This window comes from Primulina eburnea, chromosome 8, assembly GCF_022965805.1.
Source record: "Primulina eburnea isolate SZY01 chromosome 8, ASM2296580v1, whole genome shotgun sequence".
In the NCBI taxonomy this organism is placed as follows: domain Eukaryota; kingdom Viridiplantae; phylum Streptophyta; class Magnoliopsida; order Lamiales; family Gesneriaceae; genus Primulina; species Primulina eburnea.
In genome coordinates, this window is record NC_133108.1 from 40,572,736 (window position 1) to 40,596,272 (window position 23,537).

General features: G+C 35.1%; 2 protein-coding genes across 3 annotated transcripts; one reads left to right on the top strand and one right to left on the bottom strand.

The window, feature by feature from the left end:
- The first annotated feature begins 3,356 nt into the window (after positions 1–3,356).
- On the top strand, positions 3,357–19,260 carry LOC140839762 (uncharacterized). Of its 2 annotated transcripts, XR_012119786.1 has the most exons (19): positions 3,357–3,529; positions 3,885–4,377; positions 6,781–6,872; positions 10,372–10,533; positions 10,619–11,012; positions 11,605–11,723; positions 11,802–11,874; positions 11,948–12,165; positions 12,251–12,295; positions 12,964–13,018; positions 13,501–13,692; positions 14,213–14,313; positions 14,426–14,504; positions 15,160–15,309; positions 16,241–16,369; positions 16,719–16,889; positions 18,666–18,725; positions 18,813–18,971; positions 19,048–19,260. XR_012119786.1 is itself a non-coding variant. In XM_073206698.1 (18 exons), the coding sequence occupies exons 1-18, from the start codon at positions 3,489–3,491 to the stop codon at positions 18,915–18,917; spliced, it is 2,679 nt and encodes an 892-aa protein (XP_073062799.1). In that variant the 5' UTR covers positions 3,357–3,488; the 3' UTR covers positions 18,918–19,260. The 2 variants fall into 2 exon arrangements, 1 of the variants encoding a protein (XP_073062799.1); XM_073206698.1 differs by having other exon boundaries at positions 18,813–19,260.
- On the bottom strand, positions 18,900–22,359 carry LOC140839763 (protein trichome birefringence-like 8). Its single transcript, XM_073206699.1, has 4 exons — positions 22,008–22,359; positions 20,076–20,453; positions 19,426–19,584; positions 18,900–19,304 (listed from the first exon to the last, which is right to left on the bottom strand). The coding sequence occupies exons 1-4, from the start codon at positions 22,316–22,318 to the stop codon at positions 18,968–18,970; spliced, it is 1,185 nt and encodes a 394-aa protein (XP_073062800.1). The 5' UTR covers positions 22,319–22,359; the 3' UTR covers positions 18,900–18,967.
- Between the last annotated feature and the right edge of the window lie 1,178 nt (positions 22,360–23,537).

Below are 23,537 nucleotides of genomic sequence, written 5' to 3' on the forward strand. Positions count from 1 at the left end.
GCCCACAGGTATACCTTTGTTTCGATTTCTGTTGAACTTTGAACATCTGGGAAAAAGAATATACGTCCTTACTAATAGATTTAATTATTTTTGTTGGGAAGCTCAGACTTGCTAGGAATCCATAAATACTTTGAAAGCGGACCGGTTACGGTGGCCGGAAACGCAACGGAAGCATAAAAATCAAATTTTTAAGGGAAAATTTCGGCCATCATTAGAAGTTGTGCAATATTTACAAAAATCTCAAAAACATACATAGGATGTTAAGAAAATATACCTATCAATCTTTAAAAGATTGATTGTGGCTCCAACTTTGTTGTCAAACAACAAAGCTCTTCAAGGCATGAAGATCTACAAGCTCCTCCTCCAAATCCTTGAAACTTTCCTTCAAATTAGGCCCACCACCAACTAGGTAGATCCCTTCATATTTTGCACTAGAAAAATATGAAGATTTTTCAAAGAGAAGTGTGTGTATTCTTCAACAATTCAAGAACACAAAGAAGAGAAAAATGGAGAGAATGAGAGAGCATAGTTTCGGCCATCACACATGTGTGGAGAGGGAGAATGATTTAATTTTCTTGTCTAGGTGTTGCAAAAAGCAAAAGTGAAAAAGTTGCATGCCATGCAATTTTTTATTCAAAAGTAATCTCCACCTCTTCACCTCCCAAGCATGTATATTATATAGTTTTTAATCAAATTAAAAACTTTGGACTAAATTTAATAATCTCAAACACATTTGAGACTAATTAAACATTACTTGAATTTACTCAAGTCCCACTAGTTAAATAATTATTTTAATTGAGCTCTACAAGACTCAATATAATTTAATTAATTCAACACTTGAATTAATTTAATTATTTGGACTCTACTAGGTCCACTAGTGTTTAATTAATTCAACACTTGAATTAATTTATTTAGTCCATAATAATGTTTATGAAAATCACAATTTTCAATTACATTATTCACTTGGCCAAATTTTAATTTAGGAACACTTCCATAAATCAAAATTTACATTTCTCTCATAGAAGTCATACTTCTATTTTTCTTTACACTTATAAACACATTTATAAGCCGTTCAACACTTTGAACTATTTTCTCCTTTATAGAAGTCATACTTCAAATTTTCCTTACGCTTATAAACTCCTTTATAAGCCGTTCAACACATTGAACTATTTTTACTTCTCATCGGGATTTACAAAGCTAGTACTTGTGTGGCCCTCAATGGTTCATTGATACAACTAGCCGTGGGTTCACATCTCCATGTGATTCGGACTAAACATGTCCTTATTCGAGCATACCCCAATTGCTCCATTCTTACTTATCAACTCCTTGATAGTAAGAACGTCAGAACTCAAGTCTGATAGTACCCAACCAATCACGTTAAACGCCTAGCAGCATCGCTTACGTGATTCCTTAGGTATCACATGATAGTGCCTGCAAGAACCATTCAATTATGGTTAGCGTACAGTACGGTCCCTTCAACTCATATATCCCGATCGATTCGACAACCATTGGTTTATCGAGAGTTGTCAATGAATCGATACTATGTGTCATGTCGTAGTTGCATCGATGGTGCAATCTATGAAACACCTTTCATAATTACAACCATACTCTGGCCAGAGATTTCGATCTACATACACATGATAACACATAGGATATCCATACCCGAAGGTAAGCGGTGAATCCCCGACTACAATGCATCGACTCCTATGTGTTTCGACAGAACACCCAACCTTGCCACCTGATGACCCCATGAGAGTCGGTAAACAAGTCAAAGTGTAATTCTAGCACATAGAGTCTCAATGTTGTCCCGGGTCATAAGGACTAATTATGTACAACCATAAACCAGGACTTTTCCACTCGATAAGTGAGAACCACTTGGAAAGTCCTTTTATGGAGGGTTGTTCAGTGCACTCTACAAGGAGCACCTATCTGCATGTTCGGACATCACAATGTCCCCTACCAATGAAACATGGTACTCACATCGCAGATACTAGTCTCTAACTCGAGCGGCCTATATCCTTCTTAGTGGCGGCTGAATCGACTAGGAACCGTTTAGAATATACAGTATTACAAATATGAGTTTCATGATACTCATCATATGAGCATCTCATATTCTTTCTACTATTTGTATATTCAAGGGCTTTATCTATGCAGCTAGCATGGGTATACAGATAAAGATTTGCCAAAAATAATAATTTCAAATATTATTAAAATAAAGATTGCTTATACATAGAGTTTCATTGTGAACACTCGGCCAACACTTGGCTCGACGGACACCTACTCTAACATACTTGCTGATCTTTGAAGGTTTGGGGTATTGAGTCTTGCAGTATGGTTTTGAATGTATAAGTCAATAGAAGTTTGGAATTTATTTTGAGTTTTTAAGTCTACTGCTAATGTACAATAGAATATTAGTACTTAAAAACCCACACAATGTACACTTACGTTGACCCTTTGGATATGTTTTTTCTATAGAAGTTGTAGAAGATATTGTTGTTCAAAATTTATCAAATGGAACAGGACAAATAGTTATGTGTAAAACCGGAAAATCAGTATAGTGAATTAGAAAAGTGGTACAATGCTTAAATAAATCAAACGGGACCTGTATGAAATCCAACGTCCTTAAAACAGATTCGCCCCCTCCGTTATGTGCTCTGAGGTTCCAGCGTACGCCTGTCTCTCAGGATACAACAACCAGACTAGCAGAGATGTAGCATAAAGCACTATGCTAGCGAACAAAATCAGTACCTGAACTTTATCAGTGGACAAAGGAGGAGCAGAACAGCAGAAGCAGAACAACGGCAAGGCAGAAACATAAGAAAGTGGATTTTCGGTGGTGTTTTCTGGCCTTGGTACATCCTCATCTTATACATTTCAATACTAGTAATATGAAAGGCCAAAAGCTTCCATAAAAATGGCAGATGAAGCACCAAAGATTGCGTATACGAAGCACTGGATCCTAATTTTTGAAAATAAATGGGATCAAGAACACATTATACCAAATACTAAGCAATTAAATAAGAAAATCAATTATTTTATTGGTGCAAATTAACTGACAATCGAACTTCCGATCTTTTGTAGAATTTTTTTTTTAAAAATAAAATATCTGTTTGTTTAAGTTTTTTCAGGAAAAAGCTCTTATGCCTATATGTAATTAAATGTTAAATGAATGTTTTACTATCCAAGAAAATATATATTATTCCATCTGAACAATTCATGGCTTGAGATGGGCTTCAGATTAGCCATTTTAATGGGCCATTTCTTATCTAGGCCCAAAAGACTGATGCTACCACGGGTCAGGCCCGATTTATCATGTGATCGAATGGCTTCCCACGTATATATGGGGCCCCGATAGATACAGCTCCCGCTGCGTCATCAACCTCCATCTCAATTTCTGGCCATTTTCCCATATTTTCCCACCATTTCTATTTCAGTCCAGCACTTCGTATTCAGTTTTTGCGAGCTGAAGTTGAATTCCAATACGTTCCATGTCAATCAACGCGCACCACCAGAATCTTGTCTCTTCCAGGTCATATCTTAATTTTTTGTTCGCATTTTTTAGGATTAATCTGTACAATTTTTCCATGTGTTGTTAAGGTTTCATACAGTTTGGATCAGGTTGTGATTTCTGTAAGTTGGTTTCCCTTGGTTGATTTCTTGCTGTGGAGGTCACTTCCGTGTCGATTATATGAAGATTAAATTGTCTTGTAATGGAAATAATCTGTCTAGTGCTCAGAAATCAGGAGGTTGTGTCGTTGGTTCTTATCAAACTACTTGCTTTACTAACTATATACGTACTACTTGCTTTACTAATTATATAAGTTCCAGATGAAGTCCTTAGTCATTTGTGGTTGTGGCTCAATCTTTTTGTTTAGCATTTGCAGCTGTTCAAATTCATGGTCTTCAGTCAAACCCATTAGAGCTTATTACTTCAATGGAAAAATCTCTGGATTGGATAACCTTATAATTAATCGTTGTTACTCGAGGAGGAAACATCAGAAAAGGATTTTACATGTGGAAAATGGCAAATTCAGTCCTAGCTGCAGGTTCCCAGATTTTAGAAAACATTCTAGTATCTTTCATAAAATAAGAAGGACGGAATGTCTTCTGCCTTTTGCTTCTGCTGATGATGGCGTTACTGTGAATGGAAATTCCCAAGCGAGAACCAGCGATAATCTCGAGGAAATGAGATATCAACTGAATCAGTCCTTGCAGGATGAAGACTACAACACTGGCCTTGTTCAGTTATTACATGATTCTGCAAGGATATTTGAACTTGCTATCAAAGAGCAAAGCTCTTTATCAAAGACATCTTGGTTCTCACCTACTTGGCTTGGTGTAGACAAAAATGCTTGGGCCAAGGCTCTGTCTTATCAGGTTGGTGCAAAATGTCATTGAAACTTATTGAGTTGGTTTATGAAGCCTTCTTTTTCGTATGATTTATTTGTGTGGAGCATGGAATACTGAATACCGCATTTCAACTCTTTGACTGTTTTTCGAAACTCTTTAGTGTTTTCTTCATCAGAAGTTGTATTTTACTAGCATATTCACTGAAGTAGGACACTCTTTATCGACATACGGTTTTATTTTATTAATGGTATGGTGACCTTGTGAGTTGGTTAAATTAAGTTGATTGGGGGTGCAATTTAGGTACGTTTACTGTTTGAACTGTTTCATCACCATCATAACGACATAAAAGGATATACGATCTAACTCAAAAGGATAATAACCGACACTCATGTAAATTGGAAAGATATATTTTATATGATAGAGAAACACGCCATTATAGTTTTAGAGGACTATAAATCCAAATTCTAAGATATGACTTGTTCCTTTTTGACAATTTTTGTCCTTTCTTCAACTGTCTTCTGTAAACAGCATTGCTAACTGTAGCTGAGACACTTCTTTTAGCCCAGTAAAACTGTACTCAGGTAGTCAGGCTGCTACCCTAGCATACTATTACTCAATGCTAATCCATTTTTCTTTAATGAAAATGCATTGTTGCTACCCTAGCACACTATTATTCAATGCTAATCCATTTTTCTTTAATGAAAATGCATTGTTACTGGGATGCATTTAGGACAGATCATAAATCAACTGATTAAATAACTAATGGTAGTTTTCTAGCCACTGTCACGAGGAAACCAAGGATTCCTTTAGGAAAAGAAAAATAAATGAACACGTGCCTAATTAGAGTATGGGCATGTTACAAATTCACCATGATGTATTAATCCATAATCTGCAAGTTATACTGGTTCTGCAGCCCTAAAGAGTGTTATTACCTCATATGCAAGGACTTGATTGATTGACTTTGTGAACAGGATCAACTGGAAACAACTGAATAATTGTTGTAAGTGTTTTATCTTCAACGACCAAGGCCTATACAAACAGTCAATGTCGTCGCTTTTCTTGAACTCATACCACTTCATTTACCCAGTGCTTTAATTTCGTATTAATGATAGTATTGACTTTTGGTACTCAATGGGTTCTGAATCAAATGAATATGTTGGACTAATCGTTGTTGAATCCTGGATTCAGACAATATAATTGGTTACTATCTAACCAATTAGTCCAACATAATCGTTCACTGTGTTTTTTGGTCGATTTGGTTGGAGCGCAACAACAGATTATTCAGTGACAAAGAAGAATCAAGAGATGACGTTTGGGAGAAGATAAGATTCAGGGTGGCGACGTGGACGATTTGCGTACCAAAGTTTCGGACATACCTATTATCTGATTTGATTAGGGATTGGTGTTATATTTTTTGTTGAACAAGTTACATTTACGGGTTGTTTTCGAATTCGTGGATGGCTCATCCACTCGTATTGTAATCTTTTAACATTATTAATCTAATATATATTAGTTTCTGATCAAAAAAAAAAAAACATTCACATTATCAACTCTCAAGATGTGGTAGTAACTAGCAGTTAAATAATCAATTTTAAGTTTCTTTTAGCGTTCCTTTTTGAGCAGACTCATTACAATATAATGAGGCTTAGAATTTACTGTTCTTTGTGTTTGCTCGTGTATCATACTTTCTTTAAATGATTAAATATGTCCACTTGAGAATCGTCCAAGTTTTGAAATTTATCCATTAAAATGTCTTTAGATGAATTAGTAGAATTACTCAAGTTTTCAAGATAAAATTGTGAATTCTCAATTGCTGCACAATGAGAATTCAATTATTGCTTTTGGATCACTTTTCTGATGGTTACTATGGCAAAACTTGTCGCCTGTTTCTCAAGATATATTGCATATATTAAAATCGAGAAATGAAAGGTTGTTTTGTTCATTAGATTACTTTGGGAGGGTAAATATATTTACGTGAAAGTAGAGTAGAATCTTCTTATTTTGCTCACTTGTACTATTTTCTGGCTTCATTATGACATACATTGTATGTCTATCGCATTTGGATTGTTTCTGATATTCTAAAGTTACATATATGACATCCATGTAGTGGTAATCACTTGTCCTCTGGCAGTTATCCAAAGCAAGTGTGAGAACTGGACCTTGCATTCATGCTTTAGAATTTTGTAGATGACCGATGACGTGTTATTTATTTTGAAAAACTTTCATGTCCAGTTTCCATACATTTTAGTTGGGTTTTCTTTGTGAAACTCACATATATGTTTGACGAATGTGTCATTATTATGAACAAGGAGAACATCTATTAAGGGGTTATTATAATTGGCTTTGAAAGTTTGTCAGGAATGTGATTTGTTATTCTTTTTTTGGCATTATTTTTTGTTTAGGTTGGCTAAAGATTTATAACTTTTTCAGGCGTCTGTGTATTCACTTCTGTGTGCAGCTAATGAGATTTCATCTCGAGGAGATGGTAGAGACAGAGATATCAATGTATTTGTCCAAAGAAGGTATGGGTTCATTTTATCATAGAGACAATTGTCAGTGCTTTACCCAGATGATGATTTTTCAAAGACTTGTGGCTATTTATGAGCTTTTTAATTACTCAGTTAAGTTGTCCAGGGCTAACACTGATTGACCTGGTAGCTTATTGTTTTGGTCCCGCGTTATGGATTGTGTTAGGATGGTTTACTGGGAAATAATTGAGCTCAGGAATGTTACCTACCTTGAGTGATTTGTGTCTTTTCTACCTATGTTCGTGGTGGTGAATTTGAGGCTCGCTGGAGAGAATATCTCTCAATCTCTTAGACGATTCAAGACTCGTTAAAGAGAACTTTTGTAGCGCCCTTACCCGAGCCAGTAAGTACTAAACAAACTAATAAACATGCAACATTAAACTTAATAACCACAATTAAACAGCGGAAACCAAATACTTAATCATCTTACAACCCAAATGATAACAAAACAATAACGACAGTCTTAAACATTAATACAACCATAACAAATACAAAACATAACCCTGAACGAGAAAACGATAAACCACAGAAAACCTCCACTGGATCACCACCGAAAACCCAACTGCTCTAGCCACTGCCCTGGTCGTCCGAACCGTCCAACCTAAGACCTGCCCCGTGGAATGGGGTGCCCAAGATGAAAACAAGGACGTGAGCGACAATCGCCCAATACGAGAATGTACGAGTATACAAACTTATATGATGCATGCAAAATGCAATATGCTCGGATATCAAGGATCAAGTCAAGAATCTCATGCTCAGTCTAGAGGCGCCTGAGTGTGTAGTCTCTGATCTGCCCTAGGCATGTTTTGGCTCCCACACTCATCATCAAGACGTGGACCTGCAATGTCCAGGTCATCAGAGCCCGCGGGTCCCGTCGGACACTGTAGCTCTCGATGCCCCATCGTCCACAATACAGAATAGGGCTGAGCGGCCCCAACAAACGAGGTATATCTCAAAAGATATCAGGCTCAACATGATATGTCATGCATAATATGCCAAAGCAGTAAAACATGTATCATGCAACAGATAAATATGCAGCATATAAGTGTGTATACTACGCTTGGATATCTCAGTCAGTACATCACGTACCTCACTAAAACAATCTGACAGAAAGCTCTGAACCTAGACAATACCAACATAAAGAAATCACTAACAAACCAGATCAAACATTCTACAAAGATCTTCCTAATGATCCTTAAATCACTATCTAAGGATTTAGGATTATACCTACGTCCGTCGTCAGCCCGCTGATGATGTCTCGATCTCAGTACACCGACCCTCCTCGAGTCGACACTAGCTCCGAAACTTCCCGACACCAAAGAGCCCTAGAAACTGGCTAGAAAACCTAAGGTATAACTAGAACTCTCTCTGAAGAATGCGGTGAAGGAAACAAAAGAACCGACTTCTATTTATAGGCTGCATCCGCACTATTTCAGAAAATCCGAACCAATCTTATCTGCCACGTGTCAGAATCTCATTGGTCTAGTTGGATTTCTCGAGATAATGTAATCCGAAGTAGGTTGGGTTATCCATTTAAAATTCGGTGGATACCAACAACTTAATCCCGAATTATCAATTCCTTAAAACTTAATTAACAACTCATTAATTATGTCTTAATTAATACTTCATTCAAAATAGGAATTCGGGTCATTACAACTTTTCAATCTTTTTAACAATTATCTTTGAAAAAATTCTAGTTTTTTTATTATTCCAAATCCATTCCGTACATATACAAGTTTTGTACTGAGGTGATCACTCGAAGTCCCAAGAATAAAGACTAGCTAACCTATAATTTGTCTCATGCTTGTGCATATGGGATAATGATGGATGTCCTTATTTGAAAAGTAGTAAACCAAAAAATTAAACTAAACAAGCTAGAATCCAATCTGATCAAGTAACTAGGTTCTCTATCCATTATCCTTAAATTTCCTAGATATGGTGTTAGTAGGCCGGATCTGTGTATAATGTCTTTGACCCCATTGGTGATCATAACACGTATTTTAGGATTTTTTTTTTGTGACTAGACAAATAATTTTGAATGGTCAATGATGAAAAAATATTTTTGTTCTTTTTTTCAAGATATTTTTTCATGTTGATCTTGTGGAAACAATTTGACTTGGTGCCAAAAAGAAAGAAACGCAGTATTTAGAAAACTCTGGCATATTTATTATTTCTTCTACTGAGGTAAAAAAGAAAAAATAATGAGTTGATTCACTTTGACCATTTTTCTTGTTTTCAATTTTTTTTCTTTAGCTGGGTTACTTTTTGGCTTGTGGAATTATTGCTCTTGGGAGAAACTGTTGTTGTCCTCCAATGTGCATTGACAGCCAAGCATATGATATTCGACCTTAAAATTTTTTATGTTTCACATGGTAAAATGTTCTACATGTTTCTTATTTTGATTATATTGTTCTATTGATTCAAGTAAACAAATGTAGTGTCTGACATTCCTCGTGTTGTTAAATTGCTAAAGGCCATGGAGGAGGTAAGAGTACGGAAAACGATAAATAACAGAGTTAAGGAATAGTCTTTTACTTGATTTAGTAGATAATTACTCTTTCATGTTGCTCATTGAAACTGTATTTAAATAGCAGTTAAAACACCAACGCCGGAGTACAGTGTTCGATCATATTACCAGATGTGGATCTTGAGTTTGCAAATGGTACTTTACTTGAATCTATCGACGACGGTAGATGTCAAGGAACTCAACATTCCACTTCTTTGAGAATCTGCTCTTGAGAGATGGCCATTTCTAAAAGAGAATTATAAGGCAATTGGATTCTATTTAACTGGTTCTAAAATTCCAAAAATAGGATTACTTTCCCTTAAAAACGGTATGATAGGGAGTGATTGACATGAATTGTTATATAGTGTTGATTGGTAGCAAGTTGTTGATGAAAAACAGAGTGCAGTACACGAGAAGTTCTACATGCCTTTATAAAAATTCTCTCTTATTTTTTTGTAATGCCTCTGCTTCCACTGTAATCATTTTTGCCAGAAAAAAAGGTATGACATCATTATTATCTTAGCTTGTGCCTTTGCAAGTGCAAAAGAATGCATAGGCTTCTAGACTAATGTTAGTTTACTTCAGCCGTACGTCTCCTCTTGGGCCTTTCTACAACTTCCGTAATGTTTATGACCATGCAGCCTTCGATCAATCTAGACCATAAATCAATTATTTAATGAAAAAACTAGAAAGAGGTGAATCTCTCTTATGTTTTCTTCTATAGTTCCGGTTCTTATTAATTCTCTTTTTTCCTTTTTTTTCTTTCTTTGACATAACAGTGATCCCTTGTGTGTTGCAGTTGACCTTGTATATTGCAGAATATTAGTTGAATTTTTATTGGATGCTTGATGATAAATGTGATTTATATTTGTTTTATTTTGTTCTATTTTTTTCCTGCAATCCACCAGATTTCAAGCGAGTTAGTTCCCTGTCATTTTTATATGTTTATAAAGATAATCTAATGTTTATATTATGGTTATAATGTAGCTTATCTCGTCAGTCCGCTCCTTTGGAGAATGTAATTAGAGAGAAGTTAGCCAAACAAGCTGGAGTGTTTGACCGATTTTGGTCAGAGCAAGTACCAACTGTGGTGACCAGTTTTGTTGGTTATTTTGAAAAGGTTAAGTGCTTTGCTGCTGTTACTACAGTGTAAGTGTGTTTGTATCCAATGAAACCTATATGTATCTGTATGAGAACAGTGAAAAGGGTTTATGAGTTTTTAACTCCTTTTCAGGTACAGGAAAGACTTATCCTCAAATTCAGGCAATTCAAGTGACATCTCCCTTCTCATGCTTGCACTTAGTTGCATTGCAGCAATTGCAAAACTTGGACCAACGAAGGTTTCGTGTGCTCAATTCTTTTCCGTTATTCCTGACATAACTGGTAGGTTGATGGACATGTTGGTTGAATTTGTTCCTGTTGGCCAAGCTTATTATTCAATCAAGGAAATTGGCCTGCATAGAGAATTCCTTGTTCATTTTGGTCCCCGAGCTGCATCTTGTAGAATGAAAAATGATTTTGATGCTGAAGAGATCATATTTTGGGTGAGTCTAGTACAAAAGCAGCTGCAGCGAGCTATAGATCGGGAGAGAATTTGGTCCAGACTCACTACCTGTGAAAGTATTGAGGTAAGCCTATTCTATATTCCTTGTATTTTGATAATTTTAAAAGTATCTAAAGTTTATGTTTAAGAGTTTGATGCCACGCTTGAACAAGGTTTCTCTATCTGAACATATCATATCCAAGGTTTTTAGAACTATTTGGGAAATTATTTTTGGCTGCCTGCTCCTTGTAATGTGCAATTCTCAAAGTTTTTTTATTGCTGCAACTTTTTTCGGCCTTTCTATAGTATAGACTAAGTGCAAACGGATCGAACCGAATCGCAAGATTTTAAATACGGCTCGAAATATATTTGATTCGAAATCGAATTATTGAATTCGATTTGAACTCGAACATGTCCAAACTATTTTTTAAGTTTAACTCAACCCCATTTTATTTTGTTTTGTATCTCACGAGTTTAAAATTTTGTTAATACAATATAATTATATAATAAATAAATATATCGAATTTTTCGAATATATATTTTCGAGAAATTTCATGAATAGCAACATGTTTGAATCTTTCCGGTCAAACTTGATCTCGAGCCCCTTTTTTACTTTGAAAAATATGTTTCGTTGTTCCATTATGGTATCCTGAATCCATTTTTCTGTCGTCTTTCAGGTTTTGGAGAGGGATTTGACCGTATTTGGGTTCTTCATTGCGTTAGGAAGAAGCACACAGTCATTTCTATTTGCTAATGGTTTTGAAAACATGGATGAACCTATTGAAGGATTAATACGGTGTGCTGAAGCACTTCTTTTCACTTAAAATGTTGATTCATGATTTCACGTGTCTTTACCTTACCCTTCTCGAAACAGATATCTCATTGGTGGCAGTGTTTTATACTATCCTCAGTTGTCAGCAATAAGTTCTTATCAACTTTATGTGGAGGTTAGCATTCATAATAAATCAGAGGGATGATAAGTTGCATGATTCATACAACTTAAGAGAGTCGGTGTGACAGGTTGTGTGTGAAGAGCTGGACTGGCTTCCTTTTTATCCTGGTAGCAGTAGTACCTCCAAACATACCTTCGGAAACAAACATAAAGACGGTCCACCAAATACCGAAGCTATTCCCGTTGTATTAGATGTATGCTCTCACTGGATCCAGAGCTTTATTAAGTACAGTAAATGGTTAGAGAATCCATCTAACGTTAAGGCAGCTAGATTTCTCTCCAAAGGGTATCCAATATTTTTACTTTCCAATTCATTATATGGAATTTCCAATGCTTTGAACAAATAATGTCATCTTTGTTCGTTATCTCAGGCACGAGAAGTTAAAAGCATGCATGAAAGAGCTGGGAATACAGAAGTAAGTTAAAGGAGGGAAATAAATCCTGAGATACTCTCTCTCTCTCTCTCTCTAAATGTGTTGGCGCACTTGAAATAGAAGAACTTCTGATGTTTGATTTTCTTGCTAACTCTCCAAATACATTCTTGAAGCTTTGCTGTGTAGTGGCAAAAACATGTGTCTATTTTGAATGGATTGATGAAAGAACAACAATGTTCATATTGCTCTTTATGTAAGATGTTGAGATTGCTCTCATAAAACTGCTAAACATCTGGAGAAAGATATCTCTTTGGAAAGACATTGTAAATGGCCATGCTTATACAGATGTCTGTCCCTCACAGCATCTATAGCTGGAGCAATAAATCAATTGGCTTGATTGCATCATTCTTTGAAGGACGAATAGATCATATGGATCTTTTTGGCTCAATTGAATATCTACTTTGGTTGCCACTCAAAATAAAACACTTGGAAAGTCATAATTGGAAATTTTGTTATTGTCTCTTACATATGATAGCCAACAATCCCATTGAAAGTTTTGATTGATTTTCAGAATTTATTCGGTTATCAATTAAACTGGCTCCAGTTCATGGCCAAGTTATTTTTTTCTCACTCTGAAAGGAGGCATGCTTACTGAATCAGTAGTTTGAAGGAAAATATTATTTTATTAAATTATTGGAATTTATATGCAGAATTGTTGAACGGGATCATTCACTGGTCGATAAGGAGTCTGAATCGTTTGATAAGGTAGTTTGCAATTGTGCTGTCTACGCTCTTTAAAATTGTATTTTTACATTAATATAAACAGTGAAATTTAGAATTTTTGTTTCCTTGTGTTTTGAAGTAAATTCTTACAATTAAAATTTTAATATGTTGTAGAGTAAACATCTCAATATCCATCAGAATATCCGTTTGCACTAACAAGTGATGTTCGTGAAGGGGTTCACCATTGGAGTGTATTTTAACTTCTTTTGTTCGTAGTTGCTCATTGCACGACTTGAGCTTTTCTGAGTCCTTTTTCTGCGTGTTTTAAAATTTGCATTAATTTGAATCACTTCGACATGTAGGAAACTGCTGCTTCTGATATCTTTATGTTTTCATTGTTATTTACTTCACTGACGTGTATAGTTTTTTGATTTATGTGTTTGAACCATATTATTTCTATATTTTGGACTTGAACTACAAAAAGTAATTACGATTATGCTCTGATGTTTTGGATTTTCTCCTAGGCATTGGAGAGCGTCGAAGGAGCTCTTTTACGGCTTGAAGAATTACTCCAGGAGTTGCATTTGTCAAGCTCTAGTTCTGGAAAGGAGCATTTGAAAGCTGCGTGTTCAGACCTTGAAAGGATTCGGAAACTGAAGAAAGAGGCTGAATTTCTTGAGGCATCTTTTAGAGCCAAGGCAGCTTCTCTTCAGCAGGTATCTGCTGAATCCTCTATGGCTGTTGGCCCCCCAAAACATTATTGAAATATCGCTATAAATACTTCCTATGTGCCATATGGTCTGTTTGCCACAAGAATGGATTGCGCAGTTTGGTTCAGATGGTATATTTTTTGCTTATTTCAAGGATCTCGGTTTTGGAACGAAAGCTTTTGGATAGAGGCAAAGCTGAAAATTGGGATATTCCTTCTTTTGATTAAATGGCTGGTCGATGAATGATGATTGATGTGACATTTCATGCATATTGAAGTGTTAAGAATCGCAAATGCAATTTTTAGTATCATAAAGCTATCAATGTAGAAGAGTCAAGAAAATATTCATTACCTCGTACTTTGAACTGATTTTCATATTAGTCAATTAATCGGGATATCTTCTTTGTTTGTGAGCTCTCTCAAAGTATTTAGCCTTTCAGTTCATGTAACTTGATTGTCCTTATCATATTGGACCAGTCTTTCAATTTGATTTGTAAATTTCCATTTCTTCTGTTTCAATCTACTAGAGTGATGATGTATGTAGCTCTGCAACTTCGACTGATGAGAAGAGGCAGCATTCCAGGGGAAAAGGGAATAATTCTAACGAAGAAATTGATAGGAACAGAAGGTTTGAGACTTCTCGGATAATCTTTCTTATTTTATCCCTTCTTTCAATTTTTTTTGTATTTATGTAAACTTGCTGGATTTTGTGTTAGTATCTTTCTTTTTCGCCTTGGTAGGTCATATGGATTATGGAATTTCTTTGATGGAAGCCCAGCCAAATCCTCTGATCTGAACTCCTCATCTGCTGATGAAAGTGTACGTCCGACATTGATTTTGCAACTAATCATGTATATGTATATATTCTGCATTTGATTTTATATGACCCCTAGATCTTTTTCAAAGTTGGTGACTAATTTGGAGCCTTTTTATGATTGTTATTTGCCCTGCTGGGTGCTGCAGTTCACCATTTAACTATTGATTTTGTCAGCAGTGAATAGATTAGATTTCTGAACCTGTAGATTTTACTTGATATTTCGTTGGGCCCCAACAGCTGGTTTAATACCAAATAATTTAATGCGCCCAAATGGCATATTCTTTTATTTTACAGACACTATGTCCATAATTTTATGTTCCAGGACTAAGTTTAGCCTTGGTATCTTTGTGTGCAAATTGATTATATTTTCATTTGATATGTAACTCCACTTTGCATGTGCTGAGATCCAGAGCATACCCCAAACGAAATTCGCATATTTTAAAAGCATCTTCCTTTAAGAAGTATGAACTATAGTGTGACTACCACTGGCCTACTTATAGCTATAGAAAATATTAAATGACTCATGCTGCTGAATTAAAAGTAATCACGCGTCTCTGGAAAAACTGGTTTGTTAATGATGTCCCAACTTTCTTGTTTGGTCGCACTGCAGATGGTTTGTTAATGATGTCCCAACTTTCTTGTTTGGTCGCACTGCAGATTGATGAGTACTTTGAACAAAATACTGTAAGTAATGACATAGCGGACTCAGAATCCAAAGAAATTCAGCGCTTTGAACTATTACGAAGTGAATTGATGGAACTTGAGAAACGTGTTCAAGAGAGCACCGATCGATGCGTATATGAGGAGGTACACATTGATTTTCCTGCCAGGATAATTATTGAGCATGATAGGCTATTTCTAATGGTTATAATCTACGTTCCTAATATCAAAACTTGATGCTAGATTATGTCTCTTTTATAACAATAGTGCTTGTTCTCTCCAACTTTTGGGGCAATCAATACTGAGAGTTAAAGTCTTCAATTTTAGTTGGTATTAAAAATTAATTAGTTGGGTTTGGCTTTCTTTGAAATAATAGAGGGTATTTACTTTTTGATACCTTACAGTTGACTTATTTTATTTATTATCGAAGCTGTGGTTTCGCCTTGTGACTGGTTGATCATAGTGGAGTGAGATCTGCTACTTTAGTGCCTACTTAACATAAAAATTAAAACAAAAACAAGAAAATACCTGGTTGTGTGAAAGATACGGCATATGCACTATGATTTTGACAGACTTCTGCTTGAAGCAGTCTGAAGTCTGAACGGCCTTCCAAACTTGTCAAATACTAGGTAGACTGATCTTTATTACCTACTTCTACTTGATGGAAAGCATGTCATCTGTGCCCAAACCAAAAGTCCTTAGGTATGTTTTTCGATTGGTTCGTTGTTTCTAGTTTATAGTTTTTTTAAAATGAAAATCACACAGATTCTCCCAAATGAAGGGCCAAGCCATTCAAGAAAGAGAAAAAAGAACCCTGTTCACAAACCGTGTTTTCTTAGTGCATCGTGTGTGTGGCAGATTATAAATGTTTGGTGATGAACTCTTTCTAATTGCCTACATCTTTTGGTCTTGAATTAGTGGCCTGAAGGCCCTATACCAAGCATCTGATATTATATGATCTGGTGTAAACTTCATCATTTATCCATCTCTTCCAGTGTGTTGTTAAGATGTTTTTTTTATCAACAAGCGTTTATGTTCCTGGTTTAGTTGATGAGATTCATCAACTGCATTTATCCAGGAGGAAACACAGGTGAAAGATGGCACATTCAGACACAGTAATGATCCTAGAGCTGCTAGAGTAGATCAGGTTCAGAAGAAAGACAGTATCATTAATAAATCACTGGATAAACTGAAAGAAACAAGCATGGTAATTTTATCTTCTTCCTGTATATGTGACTGATAAACCTAACCATGCATTTGGTTTGCCTGATTTGCTTATTACAGGGTTCCTTATTTCTTTTCCTAAAAAAGTCCACAGACATACCCTCTTTACCTGCTTACTTGTTATAGTTGTGAGCTGAAATGGTATTTCTGGACTTCAAATCAAATGATGTATTATTGAAATTTCTCAATACTCGTGCTTTTGCCCCAGATTAGGAAACATAATATTGTATGTCACTGGTTTGACAAAACACATTAGGAGATGAATGTTGAGTGCATATGTTTTGCCCTATGCGTGCTGTTTTAGTATAAAAAAGTTTGATATTCACGAACAGGATGTTCTGCAAGGCACTCAGCTTCTAGCCGTTGATGTTGTTGCTGCCATGGACCTGCTTAGGCGGAGCCTGATAGGGGATGAACTAGCAGAAAAAGAAAAACAGGCACTCCGAAGGACATTGACTGATTTGGCATCTGTTGTTCCAATTGGTTTTCTTATGCTCCTCCCGGTAAGCAAGGAAGACTTTTTGTTTAATGATGCTTTGTCATGGATCATGCTTGTCTTGTTTTGGTAGAGTAAGGTTGGGGATTTATCTGTGTGAATCTACTTGGTCAATAATATATTAATATCTACTGGATCAGTCGATTTTTGAATTGTTGTGTTTGTGCGTGGGAAAATGTTTGCAAACCGAAAGAATGAGGGGGCTTGGGCATTGGGGACATATGTTTGAGAAATAGAGCACTTTTCGGGAAGTGGTGGAGATGTTCTGGAGCAGTTATGGAAGAAGATTATTGTGAGCAAATATGAGATGTAATAAAATGGATGAGATGCGGGTTTAGCAAGAAATGTTACATTCAGACATTCATGGAAATTTCTTTCTCGAACTTACCCTGCTTTTCATCAATTAGTGAGGGCAATGGCTAAATGGGGGATATTATTAGATTTTGGGAGGATAAGTGGTGGGGAGATTCTCTTTTAAAGACCTCTATCCATCTTTATTTCAGATTTCTACACTTCATAACAAGCTTATCATTCAGTTCATTAAAGAAGAGGAAGCTCGTTTTTCTTTATCAGAAGGGATCTAAACTACGAGGAAGTGATTGAGTTGAGTTCTTTGTTAGGGTTTTTTAGATAATGTTAGGTTGGATGTAGACGATGTAGATATAAGGGTTTGAGATGGGATTCTTTAGGGTCTTTCTGATAAATCTTTTTATGGATCTTTCTTCCCGATCATTGACTTTCCTCCATTCCTTTTCCAATTAATTTTGAAAGTACTGGTCTCACGTAAGGTTCAAGTATTCTCGTGGACTATGCTCTGGGTAAATTGTCAATTTGTGATGTGTTGCAAAAGAGATGGTCTTCATGTGCAATATGAGACTCGGGATCATATGCTTATGCATTGTCCATTCACAACTAGCATTTGGTCCAAATCTCTGGAGGAGTTTGGTTTGGTGTGTGTTGCTCCAAGATCAGCACATGAATTGTTTGTTTTAGATATTGGTCGTGATATTGGCAAGAGAGTCAGTGTTTTTTGTATTGTGACAGTCCATTGTATCTTTTGGTCAATTTAGCTTAAGCGAATCAGCCGGATTTTCGATGATGCAAAAGAAACGGCAGAAGATTCTTGCGTTCTTTTTAACTATTATATTTTATTATCCTCATATAATATTGTTTCTCATAAAAAAAAATTGCTCGAGTTAGTTAAATGTATGATTGACAATTCACGGGGTACACATGTTATTCCCTACCATTAAAAAATAAATATTTATTCTCATAGAAAATATAAGCATGGGTATTAAAGGGCGTGCATTTTCAAATAGAATAACTGAGAGCCTCTCTGCTACCTTACATAGATTTCTCTGTAGTAGGTCCTCTTGCTCAATCCCCATCTAATATTTGCATATGGATATCTCTTCCCTTCAATGATTCTCTGCACATCCTATTATAATGATATTATGCCCGTGATTGGGATGGAAATTCTCCTGTTCCATGGGAAAAAGTGCTTGGCTAATTTTCATTGCTCTTTTTTTTTTGGGTTTTGAGCAGGATAAGCCTGTGTGATGACAAAGTTTCAGTAGTTTTACCCTTTTATAGGCTGCGTTAAAAGGATTAAGGCAGTCATTTACGCGATTGCAATATGTTCATTTAGGAACTTACCAAGTCAAAATAAAAATTACTTCATGTTTGGTAAACGGTTTACATGGTCATAGATACAAAGGTCTTTGCTTTCTTCTCCTGGAACATGATTTCAGATGAGCTGGTGCTGATGCATATATGCTTACAGGTGACGGCAGTTGGTCATGCTGCCATGTTGGCTGCAATTCAAAGATACGCACCAGCATTGGTATGTATAATCTAATCCTCTGATAGTTTCTTTCAATTAGAGTGTAGAATCCCAACCTAAGAAAATATTTTATTTGGTCCCTGGCAGATACCTTCCACATACGGACATGACAGGCTGGACCTCTTGAGGAAGGTTGAGAAAGTGAAGGAACTGGAGGAGGAGGCAAGCCTCAACGAAACTTCCGAGGAATAACCAAATTCACCACGCCTTCTGTCCATACCACATCAGACCAATCGTCTTTTTCATGTAATTGGCCTTGTTCTAAATCCCATCTTCATTAACTCAGCATATAGAAGCTCGTTCCATGTGTCCGGAACTCCAGGTAGGCACCAATGGCTGCAATCTTGTGGAGCATTTTCTGGTGTACCTGGTTCACGATTACTAGATGGGTGTCCATCTTTTCTTAATTCTGTTAAGTACGTGATGTTCAATAAACAGGCCTTTCTCTTTGCACTTTTCATTTGTTCGACTACCTCATATGTAAATATATTGTTCAATGGCTCAGGTTCCAGCTTTGTGTAGTCTGTTTCTGGCTTTGTACTTGTGTTGCAATATCCACCTTGGTTCCATTCTCCGCCCCTGCAAAAATGACTTGTCCTATTCAAGTTCTCATAGTTTATTGCCAAGGTTGATATCTGCCCCTTAGATGTATGAATGAAATGACCTTGTAGTAATAAGTAGAAATTTTTTGACAGTTTACCTGTAATGTACTGGTGAATAGCTGCGTAAGAATACATAACTCTTCTCTGGCTCTAAACTCTGCATCACCCATAACTTCAATGTGTTGAGGGATCTTCGAAAAGCTTCCATCACATCCATTGTCATGTTAACGTGCTCCCCTTCCTGGAAATAAAACCCCCTGATAGGAATAAAAAATAAATAAGAAACACCAAATGGAATACACACAGCCGTACATTTTGGAACAAAGCTTTGGGGTTTACAAGTTCGGATGATTATGCATCTTAGTGACTGGAAATAGGGCGTAAATGAATCTAGTCGACTTAGATATCATTCTGATTGTATTTGAATTTATCGAGCTCAACTATTTATATAAGTTTTTGATAACTGACAAATTCTAGCTCACGAGCTCAAGTTACTGATAACTGACAAATTCTAGTTAACGAGCTCAAGTTACGATGAGTTTTTTTTTATTATCATTAAAACTCAGTAGTTCAGTTTGCACCAAAACAGTACAGTTCAAGCTGGCAACTCCAAGTTGACATGAAGCCAAGTTTAGAGGTTTGAGGGGGTTCAAAAATTTTGAGGTCAAGCTTAAATGTGAGAAAAATAGGTTGTCAGCACCCCTACTAGTTGCATGTGCAAAATCTTTGGTTTTTGTATGTTACGTACGACTTTACTGTTTTATCTTGATTCCACCAATGACCAGCATTGAATATAAGAACATCGGCCCCGACCCATTTCTGAGAAAACCAGTGCAGTTTGTCGATGCGAATCACTCCCCGGACTTCTTTTGATGCATTCTTTGGTGCCCTGGCTATCATTACCAGGTAAGGCAATCTGTAGTATTGCACGGTGAGATTGTATTCTTGGAACTTGATTGAGAGAAACCCATCATGTTTTGTTATTGGACTCCCAGATTCTTCATATACTGTGGATATATTAGAAATCCCATGTGTCAACATGCATATTAGAGACTCCCATTGGTTTCTGCCGATGGAGTCCCCGGCGAAAACTATCCGGCTGTTTCGGAAGTCATTTGCATCGAATCTGCAGCACATGTTTGATTGAAAATTTTGAAATAATGGGACAAATGCATTAGGTTAACTTCAACACACGAGGGAGTAAATCAAAATACAAGAAATGCAATTTTTTTCTTGCGAAATTGTATTTCATTATCCTATACAAAATCATTCATTTAAATTAAACTGTTTGTCACAATCTAAAGAAATGTTTTTATATGTTCCAAATTGGTGCACGTGCTATATTAACTTAAAACACATTGAACAACTATGTTAAAAAGCTAATTAACCCATAATACTATGACAAGATATGATATTTTAGAAATTAGGTCAATGTATTAATATGAAATAAAATATATCCAAAGTACTATTCAAGTAAAAGAATATGTCAAAAGGTAAATAGTGAATTTATAGAAATGACATGAGTAAAGTTTGAAACAGATCTTCTATTATGAGAAGAGAACAGCGGAACAAAATTTAGTTTTAGGTAAGTTTTAAGAGCTTTCACAATAAGGCAAACTAGTACTTTGGATATATTTTATTTCATATTAATGCATTGACCTAATTTCTAATATAAAGTTTTTGTTTATTAAAGAGATAAATATAATTTATTGAAAAAGATGTACAAAATTTAATTTTTTTTACAGCTAAGTTTCTACCCCGAGTAGCTAGCTACAGTTTCTGTCACTCTTAACAATCCTCGTACGTATCTTCTTTTTTATTATTATTGTTTTTTCTATTTTTGAGCAATTATATCTTGTCTGTAGTGGTCTGATTTCATTATACCGATTAGTTTTTACTGAAATATCTTATCAATTTAGAAAAATAAGTCTATAATATTTAATCTGCTTCAAAATTCAAATATATACACATTATCTCTACAAATTATATATTTAATATAATTCAAATATATACACATTATCTCTACAAATTATATATTTAATATAATTGAATTATCGTTATCCATATAATAATTAACAATCATAACAAAATTTTGTTAATTAACTCGATCGGTTAATAATCACAGTCATGATTCATATTTATACTATATATCAAGGTTGAAGCCCTTAGTAGTCCAACTTTGTGATATCAATTAATTTTTACAAAAATACCTTGTCCATTTGAATAATTAATATTTTTCATATAATTTAATTATAACTAGCTACAATATTTATTCCGTTTTAAAAATTCACAAATTTACATATTATCTCTACAAATTACATATTTAATTTATTGCATTATCGTTATCCAAATAATAATAAAAATATAACAAAATTTTATGAATTAACTCGATCTATTAATCATAATTTATATATGTACTAGTTATTATTTTACACATGTATCGTGTGTATGTCGTTAACTAGTATCATATTATATATCGTTGCATCGTAGGAATTATGACGGAGCTAAATCAAAATCTTTGATCCAATAGTTTCACATATTTGTTAAACTCATAACCAAGAAATCATTCTCAAGCATTATCAATCCAGCCCCTATAGAAAAAAATCAAGAAAGCCCTATATATATTCATTTCTACATATACATATGCATATATACACACACAACACACACATATGCATACCTTGGAAGATCACAATTTTGGGGTTGCCATCTCCATTTCTGGTAATCCAAATCCTTTCTCCCACTCCTTTGGCATCTGAATCCAGAATCTAAGAAAGGGCAATCTTCATTATATCTTTTCTGGGGCTGAGTTTCATCCCAAACCCACTTCCCATAAGAATAATCACAAGTTTTTCCGGGTATTATTTGGGATAAGAAATCAACGTTGAAAAGATACCTGGGCTGCAACGGGATTAGGATTTTGTAGCAGACAATGGGAGTGAGGATCAAGAATACAAATAATATTGGTTGACTTAGTTCTTTCTTGAACATTGGATCGATGGGATAAAAAGCCTAGTCTTTGTTGCATGGAGGATGGAGAAGAAAGAAAGGATACATGTCGGGTTGAAGATTTCTTTGAAAGATCTATTTTGTTGGAGGGGGAGTGGAGATTTTATGGTTGTCAAAATTTAGATTAATATCTCACAATATTTTTAAATCACGTAATTACGGAATATTACATGTTCAAGGTGTTAATTTGATGAGTGAGTCTCATGTGAGATCGTCTCATGGATCATAATCTGTGAGACGGGTCAACCCTACCCATATTCACAATAAAAAGTAATACTCTTAGCATAAAAAGTAATACTTTTTCATGGGTGACCCAAATAAGAGACCCGTCTCACAAATACGACCCGTGAGACCGTCTCACACAAGTTTTTGCCTAATTTGATGGCTTTCTTTAAAGGGTGTGTATATTTATATATAGAAGATGGAAAAAAATACATATGCTTAAACACGGAAAACTACTCGACAACTAAGGAAAATTAATGTAAATATGGAAGATGGTAAAAACCATCAAATTAACAAGTCTAATAATCTCCAAAAAAATATTTATTCTCAAAATATATAAATTTTTTATAGTTATAAAATCCACAATTTACTCTATTGGACGTTATTATATTACCATATTTTTCTACTTGTGCAGTGGTTAAAATAGAAGGTTTCATTTTTCTTATTCATCTTCATATTTCTTCAATAATTAATATATATCGGATTTCAAACCCAAAATCAATGTCATATTTTTCCTATTTATTATATACAAATTGATTAAAAAATTTGTCGAACAATATTTTTTAAACAAATAAAAAAATTTAAATAAACATTCTATATATTAAATTAAGCGGTCGTCTAGGCTCTCACTAGGCAGCTTAAATGGACGATTTTTCAAACAATACTAAGAGGCCGTCTTTCTAAAAATCGAGACGATAGATGATCGCTTAGCTCCTAAGCGCCGCTTAGACAGTTCTAGATGACACATGTTAGAATATGCCAAATACTACTAAATGATTATCTTTAATTTTGTTAATATCTGTAATATAAAATAAGACACAAATAAAAATTAGAATTATTGTAAAATAAACTGAATATTGTTACTTTTATTTTATCTTCATATATGCATTATTTTTATTTTTTCAAATAAAAATATTTCATTCGATAAGATAGAAAAATTAATATTAATATCCAATATAAAGAATAATGAAGACTAACC